The following is an 18,460-nucleotide window of genomic DNA, read 5'->3' as shown; positions in this document are numbered from 1 at the left end:
AAGAGCCTTCCTTTTTACCATTGTGAGCAAAGCTCTCTTAAAGGAGCTGTGCAGAAAAGTGTTGGTGTTTACTGTGTTCACAAGAGGTAAACAAATAAATCATTGGAATGTCGTTGTTTGAGATTTCAGGATAAAACAGCAACTACTAGACAAATATGTTTACCAAATGTCAACCAGTTTGATAACCAATAGTAAATGAATATAATAGGAAAAGTGTTAATCCTTTAAATGTACATCACTCCGTCATTAATCCTCATATTACACCAGCTATTCCTTCTGAACCTATGTGACCAATTTAACTGAAAGTAATTGTCAAACATATTACCCATTTTTCACTTCCATTAGATGTATTGGTCTCAGATGTGCAGTTTTTAAAGACACACATGTTATAGTAAACATGTATTTCCATTATAAAACAGACGCCTGCTGGTAGCTGTACAGTGCATGGCTGATAGAGCATGGGCTTACTTAACTATACATAGGGCTTCTGATTTTAATTTTTAACTGATAAAAACAGATAAAACACCCCCGATACAAAAAAAATGAAATCGGTTATATCCAATCAACACTGGAAAAAGCACTGTAATTGGTTACTCAGTTCACGGTGACTTGACCCAATTCCCCGTGATAAAATAAATAACCTGCAAAAAAATGTGTGCAGTTCAGTTGGGCTATGTCCCTCCTTCCTGATTTGTATCTTGCATTGATTCATTCTGAATACTTCAACCCACCCCAATCTTTTTTGTGAGGGAAACAGTGCTTGGTTTAGACGAATGCCAGCTACTGTATACTCCCTGGTCACGAACCCTTGCAGCTGAATCATATCAAAGTCACTATTGTTCTGAAATGGGAGAGAATGTAGATTCAGCTTCTGCATACTGAAATAAAACTAGCCATTGGCAGCTTGATGATTTACAAATAATATACTGTATTCACATGAATTATGCATAGCTGAGAAACTTCATATCTATGCTATGAGATAAGAAATTGGCACAACACTTTAAACCAGAAAAGCTGAATTCCCTTTTGTTAAGATTGCCCATTTGGCAGTTATCATAAGTACATTTTCATAATGTGACTGGCAATTTGTGTTTGAATTATATTCTTAACATAACCCTTATTCACAGTACCTTGATCATCACTTAATTGTGAATGAAATTAATGGAAATCACATTGTTTCAACACATTATTTAGGTAGTGTGGATATAGTAATAGTGGCACCGTAAGACGTTCATGTTGTATTTTAAAATAATAATTTCAACATATCATCATTTAAGCTTAAGCTTTTAAGGTGGTAAATGAAAATGATAATTTCACAAAAATCAACATCAAAGCTAGTCCCTGTACAAGCTACATAGTACATACTGTACATTCAAGGCATTCAAAAGTAAAATAAAACAGAGCAGAGTGAGCCATGTCTTTGTACTTATTCCACCTGCCTCTCATTAATGTCTAAGCTTCAGAGGGGAAGCTGCTCATTTGACATGCCTCAGCTCCAGCCAGCCTCCTACATACATTACAAATGAGAATGAGCTGCCTTTTCTCTCTGTTAATCACAAAAGACAGGCCCAGACCCCCCTTTGTTACAGAAAAGGAAAGGCTACTCCAAGGCAATATACTTTCGCTTTAAGTTAATTTCTTACATCCCTTTTTTTCTCCTTGCCTTCATACATACTGTATATATTAGTGTTAATGGGGGCGGGGGTGGGGGGGAAGCTGTTGAAAGTGATGGCTGTTGTCCTCTAAACAAATTATTGTGGCAACGTAAAAACAACATGATTCCAAATATTAATATGTAATAACTTTAAACCCTTGAAATTGCTGATGTTTGTATTTCCATCCCGTTTTCCCCTAACAGACAGGCACTTGGCAGGAAAGGATAAGCAATAATTTCAGTCAACTAGGGCATAGGTTAGGATTCATTTTCCAGACAGGTTTCACATGCAGAGGGTCAACACATTAGCACACTAGCTCGCTGTCGTATTGAGACACTGCTTCATCTAGTGCCCATTCATTTTGAACAGGAAACCATTGTGACTGCTGTTAGCAACAATGGGGGAGTCAAGGAGAGCCAAGTCCAGCTGAGAGGGGGGTGATGGGAAGGCACACTTTTGTTTGTCACTTCATTGCGTAAGAGAAGAAAAACTTCATAAAGGTGCTTTCTCACCGTATTAAACGTACAGTATACACTGTCATTTTGTGCTCTTTGTAATTTCCATGTGTATGAATTCAAATCAAAATAAATGATCATAATTACATTGTTAAAAAGTGAGCAACAAGAGCTATTTTAACAAATTGAAACAAATTTGAACATTTGACTGGTAAAGATGGATTTCCAAGTCTTGGTTTGTTTTCTACTCAGACATCATGGCTGTGTTTTTAGCATTAGAAAAATGAGGAGGTTATGTATTTCATGTACAGAAGAGTGTGCTCCACTGTACTGCAAATAATGGAGTATGTTTTTATTTATTTATCTAAAGTGATACCATTTGTTTCAGGTCAAACTTGTCCAAGAGGTATCAACAAGGGTTTTACATTTATAATCAGTGTAACTGTATTTAAACAAAGTATTTTAATATTCCAATTTTAAAAATTATATGCACTTTTTTCTTTTTTTTTTTGTAAATGTATTTATTTATTTATTTTTGTTAGCACCTTACTTTTTTTCAATACAATTTGCTGAACTAATAACTTTAAAATGATTCTCTGACTTATTTTGTTGTAAGTTAGAACAAAGTAGTTTAAAAAAAAAACTGGAAAACATGTTTAAGCAAACAAAAACCAATTCAGCACCACAGCGCCACCAGCTGACTGAAATTTACTATGCTGCTGTATCTAAAATATTGATAGAGTATTGTAAATCTTTATGACCAGTCCTGGTCTTTCTCCTGTGGACATCCCCCCCAAAATGCCAAAGCATCATCATTCCTCCCAGACCATAACTGCTACACCAGTCTTTACCCAGTTCTGTTTAGTGTATGTTTTATTGAATTAAACCTCTGTTACATAAGCATGTATGAAGTACGGTACAGTTCTGATTATATTACAATTCACATGCTTCTCCAAACAGATGCCTGAGGAGTATAATGCAATTTGCAGAGTAGCATGCACAGCCCTTCCATCAAATACTGCTAGACATCTACCAGTAGACTTTTGCTGGTGAAATTGAAGGCTGGTCAATTACTCCAAACATAATTAGCCTAATTTGGCACAAGTTCAAGTTGAATTAGGCAGACTGAATTAGAACAGAGGGGTTTCTTTGCAGAATCCCTATGTAGCACAAGATAATGTATTATGCAGTACTACATTGTACATTAATAGTGTACACCATTTCACACAGTTAAATAGAAGGCCATTGTTTTGCCTTCCTCTAATTTACTTTCAAAACATTTATTAAAGGTGGACAGGAAGGCAGTAGCAAGCATAGCATTACATTAAAGACGTGGTACAGTCTACGGTAGACTGACCTCTTCATGTTACTTCTAGGAGCAATTTTTCTTTTGCAGAACCATTCCACAGCTCTGGGCAATTGTTTTTCAAGCTTTATCACAACATGCATAAAAAACTATGGGCAGTTTGCAATCCAAAATTTAGAAAATACTGTAGGTTATTGTTAATGGTTGCTGTAGCCTCCTAGTTCATAGTGAGGAATAGTTATCGGATGTGTGCACAAGTAATGACCATTATGACAAAACATATTTATAATTATAATAGTAGCCCATTTATGTCTGAAATGATGATTTTTTGTCAATGTGTTCCATAGGAACTGTAATTGGGATGAGGGTAATTTGACTGGCTGCTTGGCTGAATCTATTTGAATGTATCAAATGTGTGTTTCCTGAGTTTTTAAAATGTTGCCATTGCTCTCTGGAGGGCTGTGTCTTTCTTTTTTGTTAGTCATCCTTTTTTTAACTGTTGCATGCACTGTTTTTCTTGTCTGTGTTCTACACTTCAAGGCTGGTGTAGATTTACAGTATGGTACCCACCTTAGGAATAATATTTATAATTATGATGTTGCTATTCTCATAGCAGTTTAAAAAAACATAATTGAATCTGCAATCTGCAATACTCTATTTATATGGCTAAACAAACAACTATTTAATATTTAAATGTTAGCTTTAAGTAGTTGCACATAGTTATCATAGGCATTTGGTATTTTTTAATAAGGATCATAGGACTGCCTAGAGCATAGTTGGAGTTTAAATGTGACTAATAATTTCATGCATTAAATATTTTTTTAACAAAGCTGACAAAAGTAGTTTTGGACACACAAAAAATATATTTTTCATTGACATTTTTTGTATTGCTTTATATTGGGAAAACTGCATTAATATGAGGTCATTTGCGTTTTCCATATGTCCCCATATTAAGATTAAAATGTTTTTTTGTTTTTTTTTTTGCATGAAAGGGCTTAAAATGACATTTACAAATGGCATCGATTTAGGAGACCCTTCAAGTTTTGGGTCAGTTCATCAGTATTTGACTGCACATTTCTGAGGTAATGGGTAGAGCTGACACCGCTAAATTTAACACAAACATGAAAGCATCTCGGAGATCCATCCTTATCTAAAGGTACACTAATTGCAGATCATTTTTGTACATCTAATTTAGTACTAGTGAGACTTTTGCCTGTTTTGATAAAGGACAATCTTAAATGTCTTTTTTTGTACAATGGTGACACTAAGTAGGCACTTTATTCCTCTTATCATCACCACGAATCCTCTTCTGTCATCACTGTATTGTGTTTAACTACAGCATACCTGTCTTATCTTTATTTTAGTTTGGTTATATCTGGAAAACAGAATAAAAAGACAAAGCACTGTGGGAGATACACAGAGAAGGCTTTGAATATCAATGCTTAAAGCTGATCCCAAGAGTTGCAATAGCAGTGGGTATGCTAGTTTTGAAAGATAAAATGTTTTTATTTTTTTATTTTTTTTTTACATGTAAGGAAGATATGACAAGACAAGGTGACAAACTGAGCTCCAGATGAGTTTCCTGGAAAGTGTTCTCAGCACAACAGAAACACCACTGTGAAAGCTTCCTGGGCTGGCACACAACTCGCACGTGCCATTTATAGCCGCCTGCTGCTGAAAGTGAAATCGGGTACAACCCTAAATGTATCTGGCTCACAGAGAGGCAGTGGCTATGTTCAGTTTTTGTGATCTCTATATGGCCAACAAGTCACATTACATGAAAAAAAATCAGAACACAAGCTGTATTTATGTAATTTGATACATTACATTTTGATTTAGCCTTTGCAGTTAACAAAGTTATCATAACAATAGAGAAAATTAAAATAACAGGTAGATAGATGCCAGTTAAAAATGCTCCAAACAATTATAAAATTGCCTGTCCTCAAATGAGGAGAATGGCACTAAATGGGTTACTATATATATATATATATATATATATATATATTATATCACATATCACAAAATTACTAACATTTCATCAGACGTTTAAAAATTGGAGCCCTTTCTTAAAACTATGCTTTCCATTTATCTTTTTTTAAAATCTATTAAGATATACATAATTTTTTTTTAAATAAATAAATACATAAAAACCATTACATAAATGTTAAATGATTAGCTAAAAATACAACATGTATTCATTTAAAAAACAACATTTTTATTTATAAAAATTAGACCAATTTAACCGCTCTACATGGAATCTCAGACTGCACATCTGAAACATGTAAGTTTTATATGTAATATTCATTCTCGAGTTAAATGTATACAGTAAGATGAATGCTATGGTAAGCATACCCTTAAAAAAAACATGCAAACCAGTGTTTTGAAGTCGCTCACTCCAGGTGCCAGTTGCCACCCAGCAGTGCAGTGGTTAAAGCAGCACCGAATGTGTTCTTCTCTGATCTCTTGGTGCTCTCATTCCCAACCGCTACAGTAGGAAGATGGCGACGGAGGGAGCAAGCGGAGAGCAGCTTCCTCCGATTCAAACGTTAACAGCAGCATTGCACGGAAGCCTAGAAACGGTAGGACCTTGTACAAACCAAAACAAGTTAAAGCATTGCATTAAAATAAATAGTTATCCAGCGGTTTTCCTATGCTTTGGGGTCTTTTATCTGCCGAGAGCGATGTTATTTTTTGTACAATGCATTCAGATTGGTTGTGTGTGCGCTGCGGAGTTGTTCGTAATACAGTTTCCATGTAGGAATGGTAATGTTTCCTGCTTTTGGGGAATGTTCTTCTTCTTCAATTTCTCTCCACGGATCGTCTTTTTACTCGCTGAATTTCTTTTGGGGGTTTCAGTGTCTATTGCAATGCACATTATCGTGTTTTCACTGGAGAGATACATGCTGTTGTTTTGATGTTTGACATGCTGAGATTTGCGATTTCATACCAAAGGAAATATTTTAAACCGGGGAATAACCCCCCCCCCCCCCCCCCCCCCCTTTTACTTTTATTTGCGTGGTTTGCGGTCGGTTAACTATTATTGTCGCGCATTTTACGTTTTTCAAGAAAGACGTGACTAGTATAATGTACATAATTTATTAAACGTAACATAGACATTTATATGTAGATGAGGGTGGTTGGTTGTGCTGATGATAGATATTTTACCTTTCATTCTTTGTATTATCCAACTCAGTTGTTATAACCTATAGTGTAAATTATTAAGGATTAAGTGGAGGAATTGCAGTGTAATTTAAAGAGTTGCTATATAAATAGATTATTGCAGTTTAAGATATGCTCTGCTAATTGAATAGCATAGATAGGTCGATGCTGGGTCTAACTTAAAAACCGCCGTCATAAGCCTACTACTATACAGTATTTGTGACTTTAAAAGGCATAATAATAATAATAATAATAATAATAATAATAATAATAATAATAATAATAATAATAGCAGTTTTATTTAACAAAGCCAGACTTTACGGATTACACTTAAAACGAGTAAGTAAATTTTTCCACGGAATGTCGTTTAATTTTTAATGACTTACTGTAATTAGTGAGAATGGTATAGCAGTCGGGAATGCGGCCCAGAGGGTTCAGCCTATCTCGCAAGATTGCGACAGATGCTTGTTTAATATGTCCTATACTGAGTTTTACCGTTTAGAGTAGTATAAATCCACTCCACATTCTGCCTATTGTCATTATTGTTAAATTAACTAGGTGTCTGAATGCCGGTGTTATTATCTGTGTCTCACACTTGAGGTGCTCCATTTAGCAGATTTACCCAAATCTTGACTGGGGTGAGGGGGAAGGGCACTCTTAATTGTTGTGGTCTTCCCTCATCTCTATGAGCCTGATCAGAACTCTTCTGAGAGATGTGGTTAGATTGCAGCTCTCGGTTGTGCCAGGAAGCGGTCGGTTCTTCTTGATGTTGATAAATTAGACCTATCCCACAGTTGGTAGCCGATAAACCCCATATAGTTGGCACTGTTTGACTTGCTTCTGAATCCAGAAACAAAAGTACAATAGGTATTGACTGACTGTTGATGGACAACATCTTAGTTATTGTCCATTGGCAGTAGACCTTGCAGCAGATTTTAATAAATGTATGTATGTATGTATGTATGTATGTATTTATTTATTTATTTATTTATTTATTTTAATTCAGCGGGGAGGGGGGGGGAGCTATCAACTGCTAAATGTGGCTTACTAGAAGAAAATGTAAAGAATAGGGAAGGGAAGATAATGTCAAGAGGCTACATAGAGGAGAGTAAGAATTTGAGAGGGTGGGAGGCGAACACAGTACTGGAACTGTTGTGCAGTGTTGCTAATTTTAGTTTAATGTCTTGAAGTGATTCAGCTGCACTGCAGAAAATCAAGGGGGGAGGGGGTCCACTGATATGAGATTGTATTGTTTCCTCATCTCTTCACAACAGATTTACCACAACCTAGTGTTTGTGCTGATTGCATTCCCAATTACATACCCGACATACTTATTTAGTGACCTTGTTTGGCAGTTACTGAACTAGCTAGGTACATGTGCATCATGCCAGTGAATTAAGTGCAGTTTGTATTATTATTATTGTTGTTGTTGTTGTTATTTGTTTATTTGGCAGAAGCCTTTATCCAAGGCGATTTGGGCTATGTACACTGTACAAGCTGAATACGGTTGTGAGTTCACCTTTTGCTCTTAATACGGTTTGTATACACACACAGTTCGGTTACAAAGGGCAGCGACAACCGCACTAGTTAATCCTTTTCAGAGCAAGTATCGAGTGCGGTTATTAATTTAGTTTGGTTAGTTAATGCGCACTAACTGTGTGTGTGTGTGTGTGTGTGTATTACAACCGCAGTTGGTGCTCGGTGGATTTCTGCGCAACTAATGATGTCATTGTTTATCAGACATTTCCGTGTAAAATATATTCAAGTGCCTGATGAGCCAAGTTGATTTTGTAATATTGATGAATAGTACATGCATAACAATGGTAAATAGTGCACACATATAATACACTGTTTTATTTAATCAAAGTACAGTTGTATAATATTTTGTTGTAAAAAAAGAAATGTATTTTCGGTTTTGCAACTTAAATGAAACAATATGGGACCATTCGTATCCCCGAACGCTACAGTGCGACCGCAACTCGTTTTTCCACCGATACCGAACGTCTCATCTGTGTGTTTTGGCACTCCAGGAAATGGCTCAGTAAATGACAAAGACGCACATACGACTCCTTAGACATGCGTACATTTTTAATCCGGTCATTTGGAAACCACAAGTCGTTCCCACCAGCCTTCTGGTCGGAAGATCGCCCAAATGTTTCGATCTACCGTCATGGTACTGCAGATCGTCACCACTGTATTTAGCAGTGCATAAAAAGCAAAATAGCGTCTCCGCTAGTTTTGCAGAAAAGAGCATAGCTGTGCTTGACGAGCTCTCGATCGATTACATACAGTCCTTTCTTCCAAAAGCAACAAAAACATGTCACACAAAACTTCATGATCGGCATGTAATGATGGCCCGATTTCAGTGGTTTGTTTAAACAGGGAGTCACTCACTTCAGTAATGAAAGGTGTGTGTGTGTACAACACACGACCGCAGCGAGTGCCGTTTGTAAATACGGTTGTCATGCCAACTGCAGGGCAATACAGTTACAGTGTATTTTCCAGTCATCAAAGAGGAGATCTGGAAACTTGCATCCATGTTCCTCTGCTTGTAGAATTAAACTGTAACAGATTGGTTAACCCTATTTGTTGCAAAATAACATTTTGTAATTAACGTCTGTAAAAAAAAAAAAAAAAAAAAAAAAAAAGACATTTGTGGTATGGACTGGATGTTATCTTTCACATGGCTCCAGTATCATTGCATTCTGGATTATACCTATTATGGTAGGATGAACTACAAAGTAAAAACACTTCTTGCTGCATCAAAGATTAGTGCCAATCCTGCTTTGTGAAAATGGCTGACAGTGTTGTCACAATTATACATTTATTTGTTTTGCATGTTTGAGAAAAAAAGCTCCTGCACACATCACTTTTTTTTGTGTTTGTGTTGCAGAAATGTGAGTTTAATATGGATAATCTCAGCAAACCAGAACTGCTGACACTTTTGAGCATTATGGAGGGGGAGCTGGAAGCCAGAGATTTGGTGATTGAAGCCTTACGGGTGAGTCACTTTTTTCTGTTTAATTGTCTTAAAACATATAAACACAATGTTCATTAACACTGCTCTTCACCTCTGGAGGCCTGGGTAACCCACCACACAGTCTGGCTCACTTGGCAGTCTGCTTGATTTTTTTTATATATATATATATATATATATATATATATATATATATATATATATATATATATATATATATATATATATATATATATATATATTATAATATAATATAATATAAAAGAACATAAGAAAGTTTACAAACGAGAGGAGGCCATTCGGCCCATCTTGCTCGTTTGGTTGTTAGTAGCTTATTGATCCCAGAATCTCATCAAGCAGCTTCTTGAAGGATCCCAGGGTGTCAGCTTCAACAATATTACTGGGGAGTTTGTTCCAGACCCTCACAATTATCTGTGTGTGTGTGTCTATATATATATATATATATATATATATATATATATATATATATATATATATATATATAATATTTTTCTTTTTTTTATATAAACGTTTTTCATTTTAGAAATGGGTAAAACAAACATTTGAAAACAATGTTGATAATCTTAGCGTAAGCATATTTGGCTTAAACTGTTTGTAGAATTGCATTTAAAATATACTGCAACAAGATTGTTTTTTAAATAGTAAGGCTGCATAGATACATTCATGATATAATCACATTGTACTTAAAATAGCACTGGAACTGCTTTCATATCAGCTGGTCTAGTTACATAAGAGAGGTTCAACATGGTATAAGGTTGCATGGCAATTCTCTACATGCCTCTTTTCAGGCTGATGGGAGAACAACATTATTTGGTTATACTGCCTTAATCTGTACAGTGAATTTATAATAGATTATTAATTTGTATTTAACATTACATGATGTATTTATTGTGCAGACAGATGGATTATGCCATAAATTTAAGTTTGAAATTAATGGCAGATTAGTAACCCTGCTATTCACCAGCTTTACTTTAATTTTTTTTGCGGCTTTAAATTACCTACTTTAAATATAGCTGCCCTAATTTCCTAAAGTTCCTTCTTACAGTTCCATACAGAGTTTTAGATTGTCACGCGCTTATATCATGAGATTTATGCATTTGCTTCTTGTCAGCAAGGTGAATGCCCTTTATTGTTCCTTAAAAAAACAGCACGGCAGAGTGATGACTGGCATAGACATGGCTTTGTGCTGTTTTTTTTCCCAGTGTTCTTGCCCTGTCTGTACTGTTTCCACCTATTTTTAAGATTTTTTAAGATACCACCAATTTCCAGAACCCTGTTCAAAAGCAGTTTATTTAAAGAAGGAGCATGCGAGAACTTTTATAAAGACCCATTCAAATTTGTAAAGAAGTTATTCACCAGTGAGAAGAATGGCACACTAAAAGCATCTAAGTTTGAGCTGGAGAGATATTTGGAAACACATACAGATTCAAAAAGGCAGGGGCCTATGTCAATTCCTTCAGACATCCCACCTATCAATCCACCAGAATACCAAATGGAGGACTGTGCACCTAAATGGAAAGTAGAGTAGCGGTGAAAAAAGCAAGGGCTTCATCATCTCCTGGGCCAAATGGAGTTCCGTACAGAGTGTACAAGAGTGCTTCAGGAGTTCTGTGGAAATTGATGAAAGCGGCATGGGAAAAACAGGTTGTACCAAGAGCATGGCACCGAGCAGGTGGAGTCTTTATACCTAACGGAAAAGATTCTACAAGCATCAGTCAGTTTTGCCCTATTTCCCTATTAAACGTAGAAGGCAAGGTTATCTTCAGCATTACTGCTCCGAGATTGTCAACTTACCTATTAAAGAACTGCTTCATTGACACTTCAGTACAAAAAGCGTGCATTCCAGGTTTCCCAGGATGCTTAGAACACATCAGTGTGATCTGGCAACAAATTCAAAAAAGGAGAGGAAGGAGCTCCATGTGACATTCCTGGATTTGGCTAATGCATATGGTTCAGTGCCACATGAACTTCTTTGGGCAGCATTTGATTTTTTCAGTGTACCGATGACAATAGCAAATTTAGTGAAAGCCTACTTTGGAGATTTGCAATTTAGTTTTTCAGCTTCAGAATTCAGCACTACGTGGCAATGCCTAGAAGTTGGAATAATGGCAGGATGCACCATTTCTACACTGGCTTTTACCATGGCAATGGAAGTAATCATTAGGGCATCAAAATGGGTAGTGGGAGGAGAGCTCTTGGCTTCTGGAATGCGACTACCACCAATTCGAGCATACATGGATGACATGACAACCATGACTACAACAGTAGCCTGCACTAATTGGTTATTGGGCAAATTAACTAATAACATTGAATGGGAACGAATGCAATTCAAGCCTACTAAATCAAGGAGCATCTCTGTAATTAAAGTTAAAGTAGTAGATAAAATATTCTACATTAATGGTGAGGCAGTACCAACAGTGTCTGAGAAGCCAGTGAAAAGTCTTGGGAGATGGTACGACAGGGATCTAAAGGACACAGTTCATGTGGGAGCAGTTAGACAACAAGCAGTGGAAGGGTTGAAGAGCATAGACAGCAGCGCTTTACCAGGCAAACTAAAAGTCTAGTGCTTTCAGTTTGGTCTATTGCCGAGGCTGTGTACGAGGTTTCTTTGACAACAGTAGAGAAGCTAGAAGCTTTAATTAGTTCATACATCAGGAAATGGTTGGGAGTTCCACGCTGCCTCAGCAGGGTGGGACTTTATGGTAAAGGAATATGGCAGCTACCAGTCTCCACTCTAACCGAGGAGTTTAAGTGTGCTAAGGTCTGACTGGAAATGACATCAGTAGAGTCACACGACAACTACGTAAGGGAGGCAGCACCTGTGTTGAAAACTGGAAGAAAGTGGGCGGCACTTTCGTGGAAGATGCAAAGACTGCCCTTCGAATCGGTGATATCATGGGGCAAGTTCAGCATGGAAGAGGGGGTCTGGGTCTCAGTTCAACTACATGGCACAAGGCAGCCCCAGCTCAACGGAGGAAGCTGGTAGTCAAAGAGGTGCAAAAGCAGGAGGAGAGGATGTCGTTTCCCAGGCCAAGCAGGGAGAATGGATGAGATGGGAGAGTGTGGAACAACGCAAGATTGGCTGGCAAGACCTATGGTCAATGGAACAGAGCAGGATCAGTTTCCTCATCAGGTCAACATATGATGTTCTCCCATCACCACAGAACCTGAACATCTGGGTAGGAGAGGATCCCTCATGTCCTTTGTGTTAATCACCTGCAACATTAAGGCACATTTTGACAGGATGTAAGGTGGTTTTTAGCCAAGAATGGTTTACTTGGCGCCATGACCAGGTGCTGCGATGTTTGGCCTTAGCATTGGAAGACAAGCGTAACATGACCAATAAGTTGCCACCAGTTCCATCAAAACATTACACACAAAAGACAACATTACTCCACCCAGGAGAGAAACCGCCAAGAAAAGGCGTTAAAACCAAGCCTTGCCCAGATCAACTGGAAGCTGCTAGAGACTGGAAAATGCTGGCAGATGTTGGTCAACAGCTTATTTTTCCACCTGAGATTGCCACCACTAGGCGTCGACCAGATATTGTCTTGTGGTCTGGATCAGCACGCCTTGTTCACCTGGTAGAGTTAACAGTGGCATGGGAGGATGCTGTAGATGAAGCGTATGAGAGGAAGAAACTGCGGTATGCTCAACTAGCCACTGAAGAGGAACAACGAGGATGGAGAGTCCGGGTTTACCCAGTGGAGGTGGTTTGTCAAGGATTTGTGGCACACTACAACCCGGTTTGTCAGAGACGTTGGATTCAGTGGCTAAGAGTTGCGTCGCACAGTGAAGAACTTATCTGAAGCAGCAGAGAGGAGCAGCAACTGGGTGTGGTTGAGACGGAAAGATTCTGGCTGGGGATCTCAAGCTCAATAGAAAGAAAGAAACGCTGATGTACGGGTAAGTTGAGTGGGGGACAGAGGGGGGTGATTCTGGGACGCCAGAATCACCGTCGAGCCCTCTTGAGGTGTCATGGGCTAGTCGACAAAACACAGAGGATGGAAGGTGCCCACTTGAAGACCCCAGAGATGTACCCTACTTAGCTCAATCTAGACAGTTGTCATGCTTATGTGCTGGGGAGACCGCACTGTGGTTGATCCTCGGAGCCAGCATCGCAGCCGTTGTGTGTGCTGATGCGCTAGGGAGGCAAAATAAGCTGATCCCTGGAGCCAGCATTACACTTCAGCCATCAACACTAGGCAGATGGAAGGAAATGCAAATGGATGGAGACACAGATGGATCACTTAGTTTACTGTAAAGCTACGTCTTAGTTGGTGCGTATCTTGGCGAGAGCCGAGTTCAAATCAGCATGAAAGTTTTAACATCTACTCTCATGTAATGGAAATCTGTCAAAAAAAAAAAAAACTTGGAGTGACCATCTGTAAGTGGCAGCTAACAGATCGTTTCCAGCATTAAGATTGAGATCCAAAATGTGCTTCCTAAATGGCCCTCTGAAGTCAGTGTTCAGGTATTTTGTATCCAACAGCTGTTGTTTGAGCTGGGATATAATATCTGTCTATAATCACTTTCCACTTCCCATGTTCCCAGTATTTATTAAACATCAGGATTTAACAGATATTATAAGAGAAACAACCCCTGTTGCATTTTATATTAATCTTTTATTGCTGTATTTTAGCATATCATGGGAGCAAAACTGTTACAAAATAATGTGTTATGTGCAGGTTGGGTTTAAAACTGCAGAATAAATGCATTTTATTTGGCCAGTCAATTAGTGAAACCTAAGATAAGTGTTCTTGATGTGTATACTGAGAGAACTTCTGTATATCATAGTGAAAAAATAGATTTTCAGATTTTTTAGGAACTTCACACTATTAATGTGCCATAAGATGGTTCTCTATCGGTAGTATTTGGGTATAGTAATTTATTGCCATTGCCTTGAGAGGTTAATAATATTGCATGATGAATAAATATTTAAATCCTTGAATTTGACTTGTATTGAAAACACAAATTAGAGTGAAACTGAGACTATAATGAAACCATGTAGCATTTTATTTTTGTGTGTGTGTGCCGTATATACTGTATTGCTCTTGGATTGGACCTCTTCTATGGTAGCATAGTATTAGGCACAATATTTATTAGGACAGTGAGGATGTCTTGAGCTTTTCTGTAATTTTGACTGCCAAAAAAATGTTTCGGAACTGGTTGTCTGAATTAAATAAAGTTTCAAATGGATTTTTGTTAAAATGCTATTCTACATTCATTGGATATAGGTCATGTTACTGGCATAATGTTTTATTTATATTGGAAGGCTGTATGCTATTAACATAGTTATGATATTTGCATTTCTTCTACTTGCAAAGCCATATTCATTGTCACCACTTTTCAAAGGTACCAGGCATACATTTTTTTCATGAGTTAAAAATAAAAAGTGTTTAAAGCATATGATGGTTCTAAGGTACAGTAGGATCAACTGTAAACTTGGTGGGTGAAATTAGTATTAATCAGAAATAGTATTATACTGGTAACAAGATGGTAGCAGAATATGTGACTTTTTGTAATGCTTACCACACAATGTACAGACAGAGGGCCAACTCTTGGCTTCAGTTGCAGCTTAAATAGGGAACAACTTTTGTTGGAAGCTTATGTATAAGAAGATTTCTCAATCTGAAGATAAAGGTTGAGGATTAAGTGAACCACGTAGCTGTTGTTCATTTTCACCTTGCACAGTCCTTGCAGTTTGTAGTGCATTATAAAAACAATCAGGGTCTGTATGGAAAAGTACTGTATCCATCGTATGAACTGAACCCCACTTTTCCCATTCGATGCATCTTTAGCACTCTGCTCATTACGAAGTACATGGGGCATACAGTATGCTACTTATGCTTGAACCCTGTGTGGCTATGTTGTGATTTAGACGCCGGTTTGGTCAGGTTTGTTGTAGTCTGTTCTGCTGCCAAATCATCACAAAAGTGAAGCATTGTGTTGCCCACGAGTCATTTTCACATTATGTGAAACCTGTCTCCAGAATGTCTTCTAGTACTGTTCTTATAGTCCTATGACATTTTAAATAAGTACATAAAATGTATGCTTATTGTTAATGGCAGCTATATAATATGAATTTCTGCACTGGTAAATACAGAAAAAGTGACACGTACTGTATGTGTAGATGATATAAAAAACATAAAACAAAGACAAGGCATTAGTAGTAGTGGTGTGTGTGTGTATATATATAATATATATATATATATATTATAATATATCTGAACATGGTTCCAACTGGTTTGGCTTAGCAGCAGCCTACTGTAGATAATAATCTATTCATATTGTAGACTGGGTGTATAAAGTTTGCTGTCTTGAACACATAAATGAACGTGGGAAGTTTAATGCAGTCTATTTTTATGAGTCACTAACCATTGCAGGAGATAATTTGCATTTCATTTTTTCAAGTAGTACAATAAAGCAAAGGTATTATTCTGGTACCTGTGTTGCTATGAAACCAAAGTTATCTTAAAATCTGAGTACAAGAATAAAGCAAGGTGCATTAGGTTATGGAATTGCAGAGCTCAACCCTGTGTCCCAGTCTTCAGCGTGGGGGAGCCCCTCTGAACCCTCAGGAGGTGCTCTCTGTTGACAGCAGTGTATGTGGGATGCAAGCCCACAGTTGGAAGAACAAGAATGTGCCATTGTTGGTTTGTTATTTTACAAGTGAAAAGAGTGCTTGGGATCCTTTTTTCTTTTTTAAATTCATTTTTGTTTCAGGAAGTTGTGGTTCATTCTGTTTTTCCAACCTTATTCATCTTGCCAGTTATAAAGAAATAAGAGCATTATTTCTTAGACCCTTGGTGTGTATCATTGTTGACTGCAGACAATGGTCATTGTAATGCACCCTTGGTACTTCCTTTTATCCTCAGTTTGAGATGTTTGAATTTGTTAATTGGCTTCTCAAGTAGGTAGGCCTTTCCAAAAAATAATCTGTGAATCACAGCATGAGGACCACCTATGGAGCCAGTGGTCTACATGGGGAAATTAATTAACATTAAACCGTTTCAAACTGATGCTCCACCAGCGTGCCGAACTGAATTAAAGCACAAAAAATGTACTATGTCTCCATTAAGTACATGAGTAGAGCGGCGTCTGAAACAATTAAGTACGCCTTGACGGTCTTTCAATGCTAGCGTGCCTTCCTGTGCCGCTCCAAGCGCCTCTGGTGTGCCTTGGTGTCATACGGCTCTCAAGCAGCGAACTGTACTTACTGCTAATGTACGCAAATGATATGCTAAAGAGTATCATGTGTCCCACAATGCTACACTGATCACATATTCCCACCAGAATCAATCGTGGCAGCGCCCACAGAGGAGCAACCAGTTCTCACACTTTTAATTAAGCATTTCATGTAGACGTTTCTTGTTGCCACTGTCATGTTGAGAATAGCCATCATCTTTTTTCTTTCCTTTCTCTCTTGAAGAATCTTTCAAATAATGATTCGCCGTCTTGTATCACTTGAATCCATATCTAACTGGCTAGCTAGAACATGGAATGCTACGTGATAGAGTAGGTACGTGTTTTCATAGGTACAATTGCACAATATCGATAATTTACGTATACAAACACAGTCACACTCACTCACTTCCTGGTTTTCTCACTACTTACTACGATGCATTGTGGGAGATTGCGGCGTGCTTCTGTTCTCCAGTATGAAATCAGTTGGTTTGTGGAATATAATGAAGTGTGGCTGCAACGCGTGCTTAATTTCAATTCAGTTCGGCACGCCGCTGGAGCATCAGTTTGAAACGGGGGTAAGTTGGTTCTAATTACGCTCCTTACTTTATTATTATTATTATTATATATTTTTTTTACACAATAATATTTTTTGCTTTGAAATGAGCTCTAAATGGCGACTTAATAATCCATGAATAAAAAGGTATCAAATCCATGCCTTTCTTACTGTATCAACTGTACGTCCAACTGAAACCTCTTAAGCTTATAGGTTGTGCCTTTTGCTTTAGCATTCAGCAGTATGCTGAGCACAAAACTTTAGATTTTATTGGCAGCTGCCATACGACTTGAGCTGGTCAGATCAACATCTGTTTTGTCGGGTGCAGTAACTGTTTTCAACGAAGTATGCATTACACATTAGTACAGCATTGCTTTGTAAGCTAGTTTAGTTTTGGCACTGATTTGTAAAGCAAGCGAAGGCGTGAGCTGATAAGCGTGTATTGATTTGCTGTTGGGCGGAAATTGTTTAGGTTGTAGGGATTACAAGCTTGTAAAACAACACTTGTGTGGTACATATTCACTACTTCATTTCACAAGACTTTGAAGGTCAAAGCAACTAGTCTGTATTTGGACTATAACTACAGTTGCTTTAATAGCGACTGCTTTAGTAGCAGCTATCAGGTTCTTGTTTAATTTGTAGGCAGTTGCTTCTGTAAATTTTAGACATCATTTGTTTTAAAAAAATTGATGTTCTGATGTCATCTTTATGATGAAATTCAGCAGCATATGTTGGAATAGACAGACCAAAATGTACATCACTATTTTAGTGACTGGTTTCAATGTTTTGCACTGTGCTATTTGGACTGTATGTATCCACTGGAAGAAAAAATGGATTTCTGGCATTGCATCTGTCAGTTATGATGACTCTAAAAGCAGGTACACATCCTTTGGGCAAAAGGTCATCAATTTTGATGTTGCTCTTTTGTTTACTTCAGATGTGTTGTTACTGGTGGTTGCACAACTATATTATTTCAAGTTTCTTTGATCTGGCTTCACAATGAGGTTTTCAAGACCCAATTAGCTATTCTATTGACACATGGGTTCCTACAAAATACAGATCCCTTAATACTGATAAATGCCAGTAGGGCTGAGGGAGCAATCATTATGCATGAGCTACAGAGTAAAACATTTATTTTCCTGACTA

The 18,460-nt window shown here is 37.6% G+C and overlaps 1 protein-coding gene across 4 annotated transcripts in view; it reads left to right on the top strand.

The window, feature by feature from the left end:
• The first annotated feature begins 5,826 nt into the window (after positions 1 to 5,826).
• Positions 5,827 to 18,460, top strand: part of LOC117415478 (cortactin-binding protein 2-like) — a 63,932-nt gene continuing 51,298 nt past the window's right edge. For 2 of the 4 annotated variants that reach the window (XM_034025909.3, XM_034025908.3), the window contains exons 1-2: positions 5,831 to 5,995; positions 9,469 to 9,576. In XM_034025909.3, coding sequence (XP_033881800.3) covers positions 5,915 to 5,995; positions 9,469 to 9,576 — 189 coding nt within the window. In that variant the 5' untranslated portion in view covers positions 5,831 to 5,914. Of the gene's footprint in view, positions 5,996 to 9,468; positions 9,577 to 18,460 lie in introns of all 4 variants that reach the window. The other 2 variants (XM_034025911.3, XM_034025910.3) reach the window with 2 other exon arrangements.

Source organism: Acipenser ruthenus, chromosome 7, assembly GCF_902713425.1.
Source record: "Acipenser ruthenus chromosome 7, fAciRut3.2 maternal haplotype, whole genome shotgun sequence".
Classification (NCBI taxonomy): domain Eukaryota; kingdom Metazoa; phylum Chordata; class Actinopteri; order Acipenseriformes; family Acipenseridae; genus Acipenser; species Acipenser ruthenus.
The sequence above is the reverse complement of the archived record's forward strand: the minus strand, read 5'-3'. Positions and strand labels throughout refer to the sequence as shown.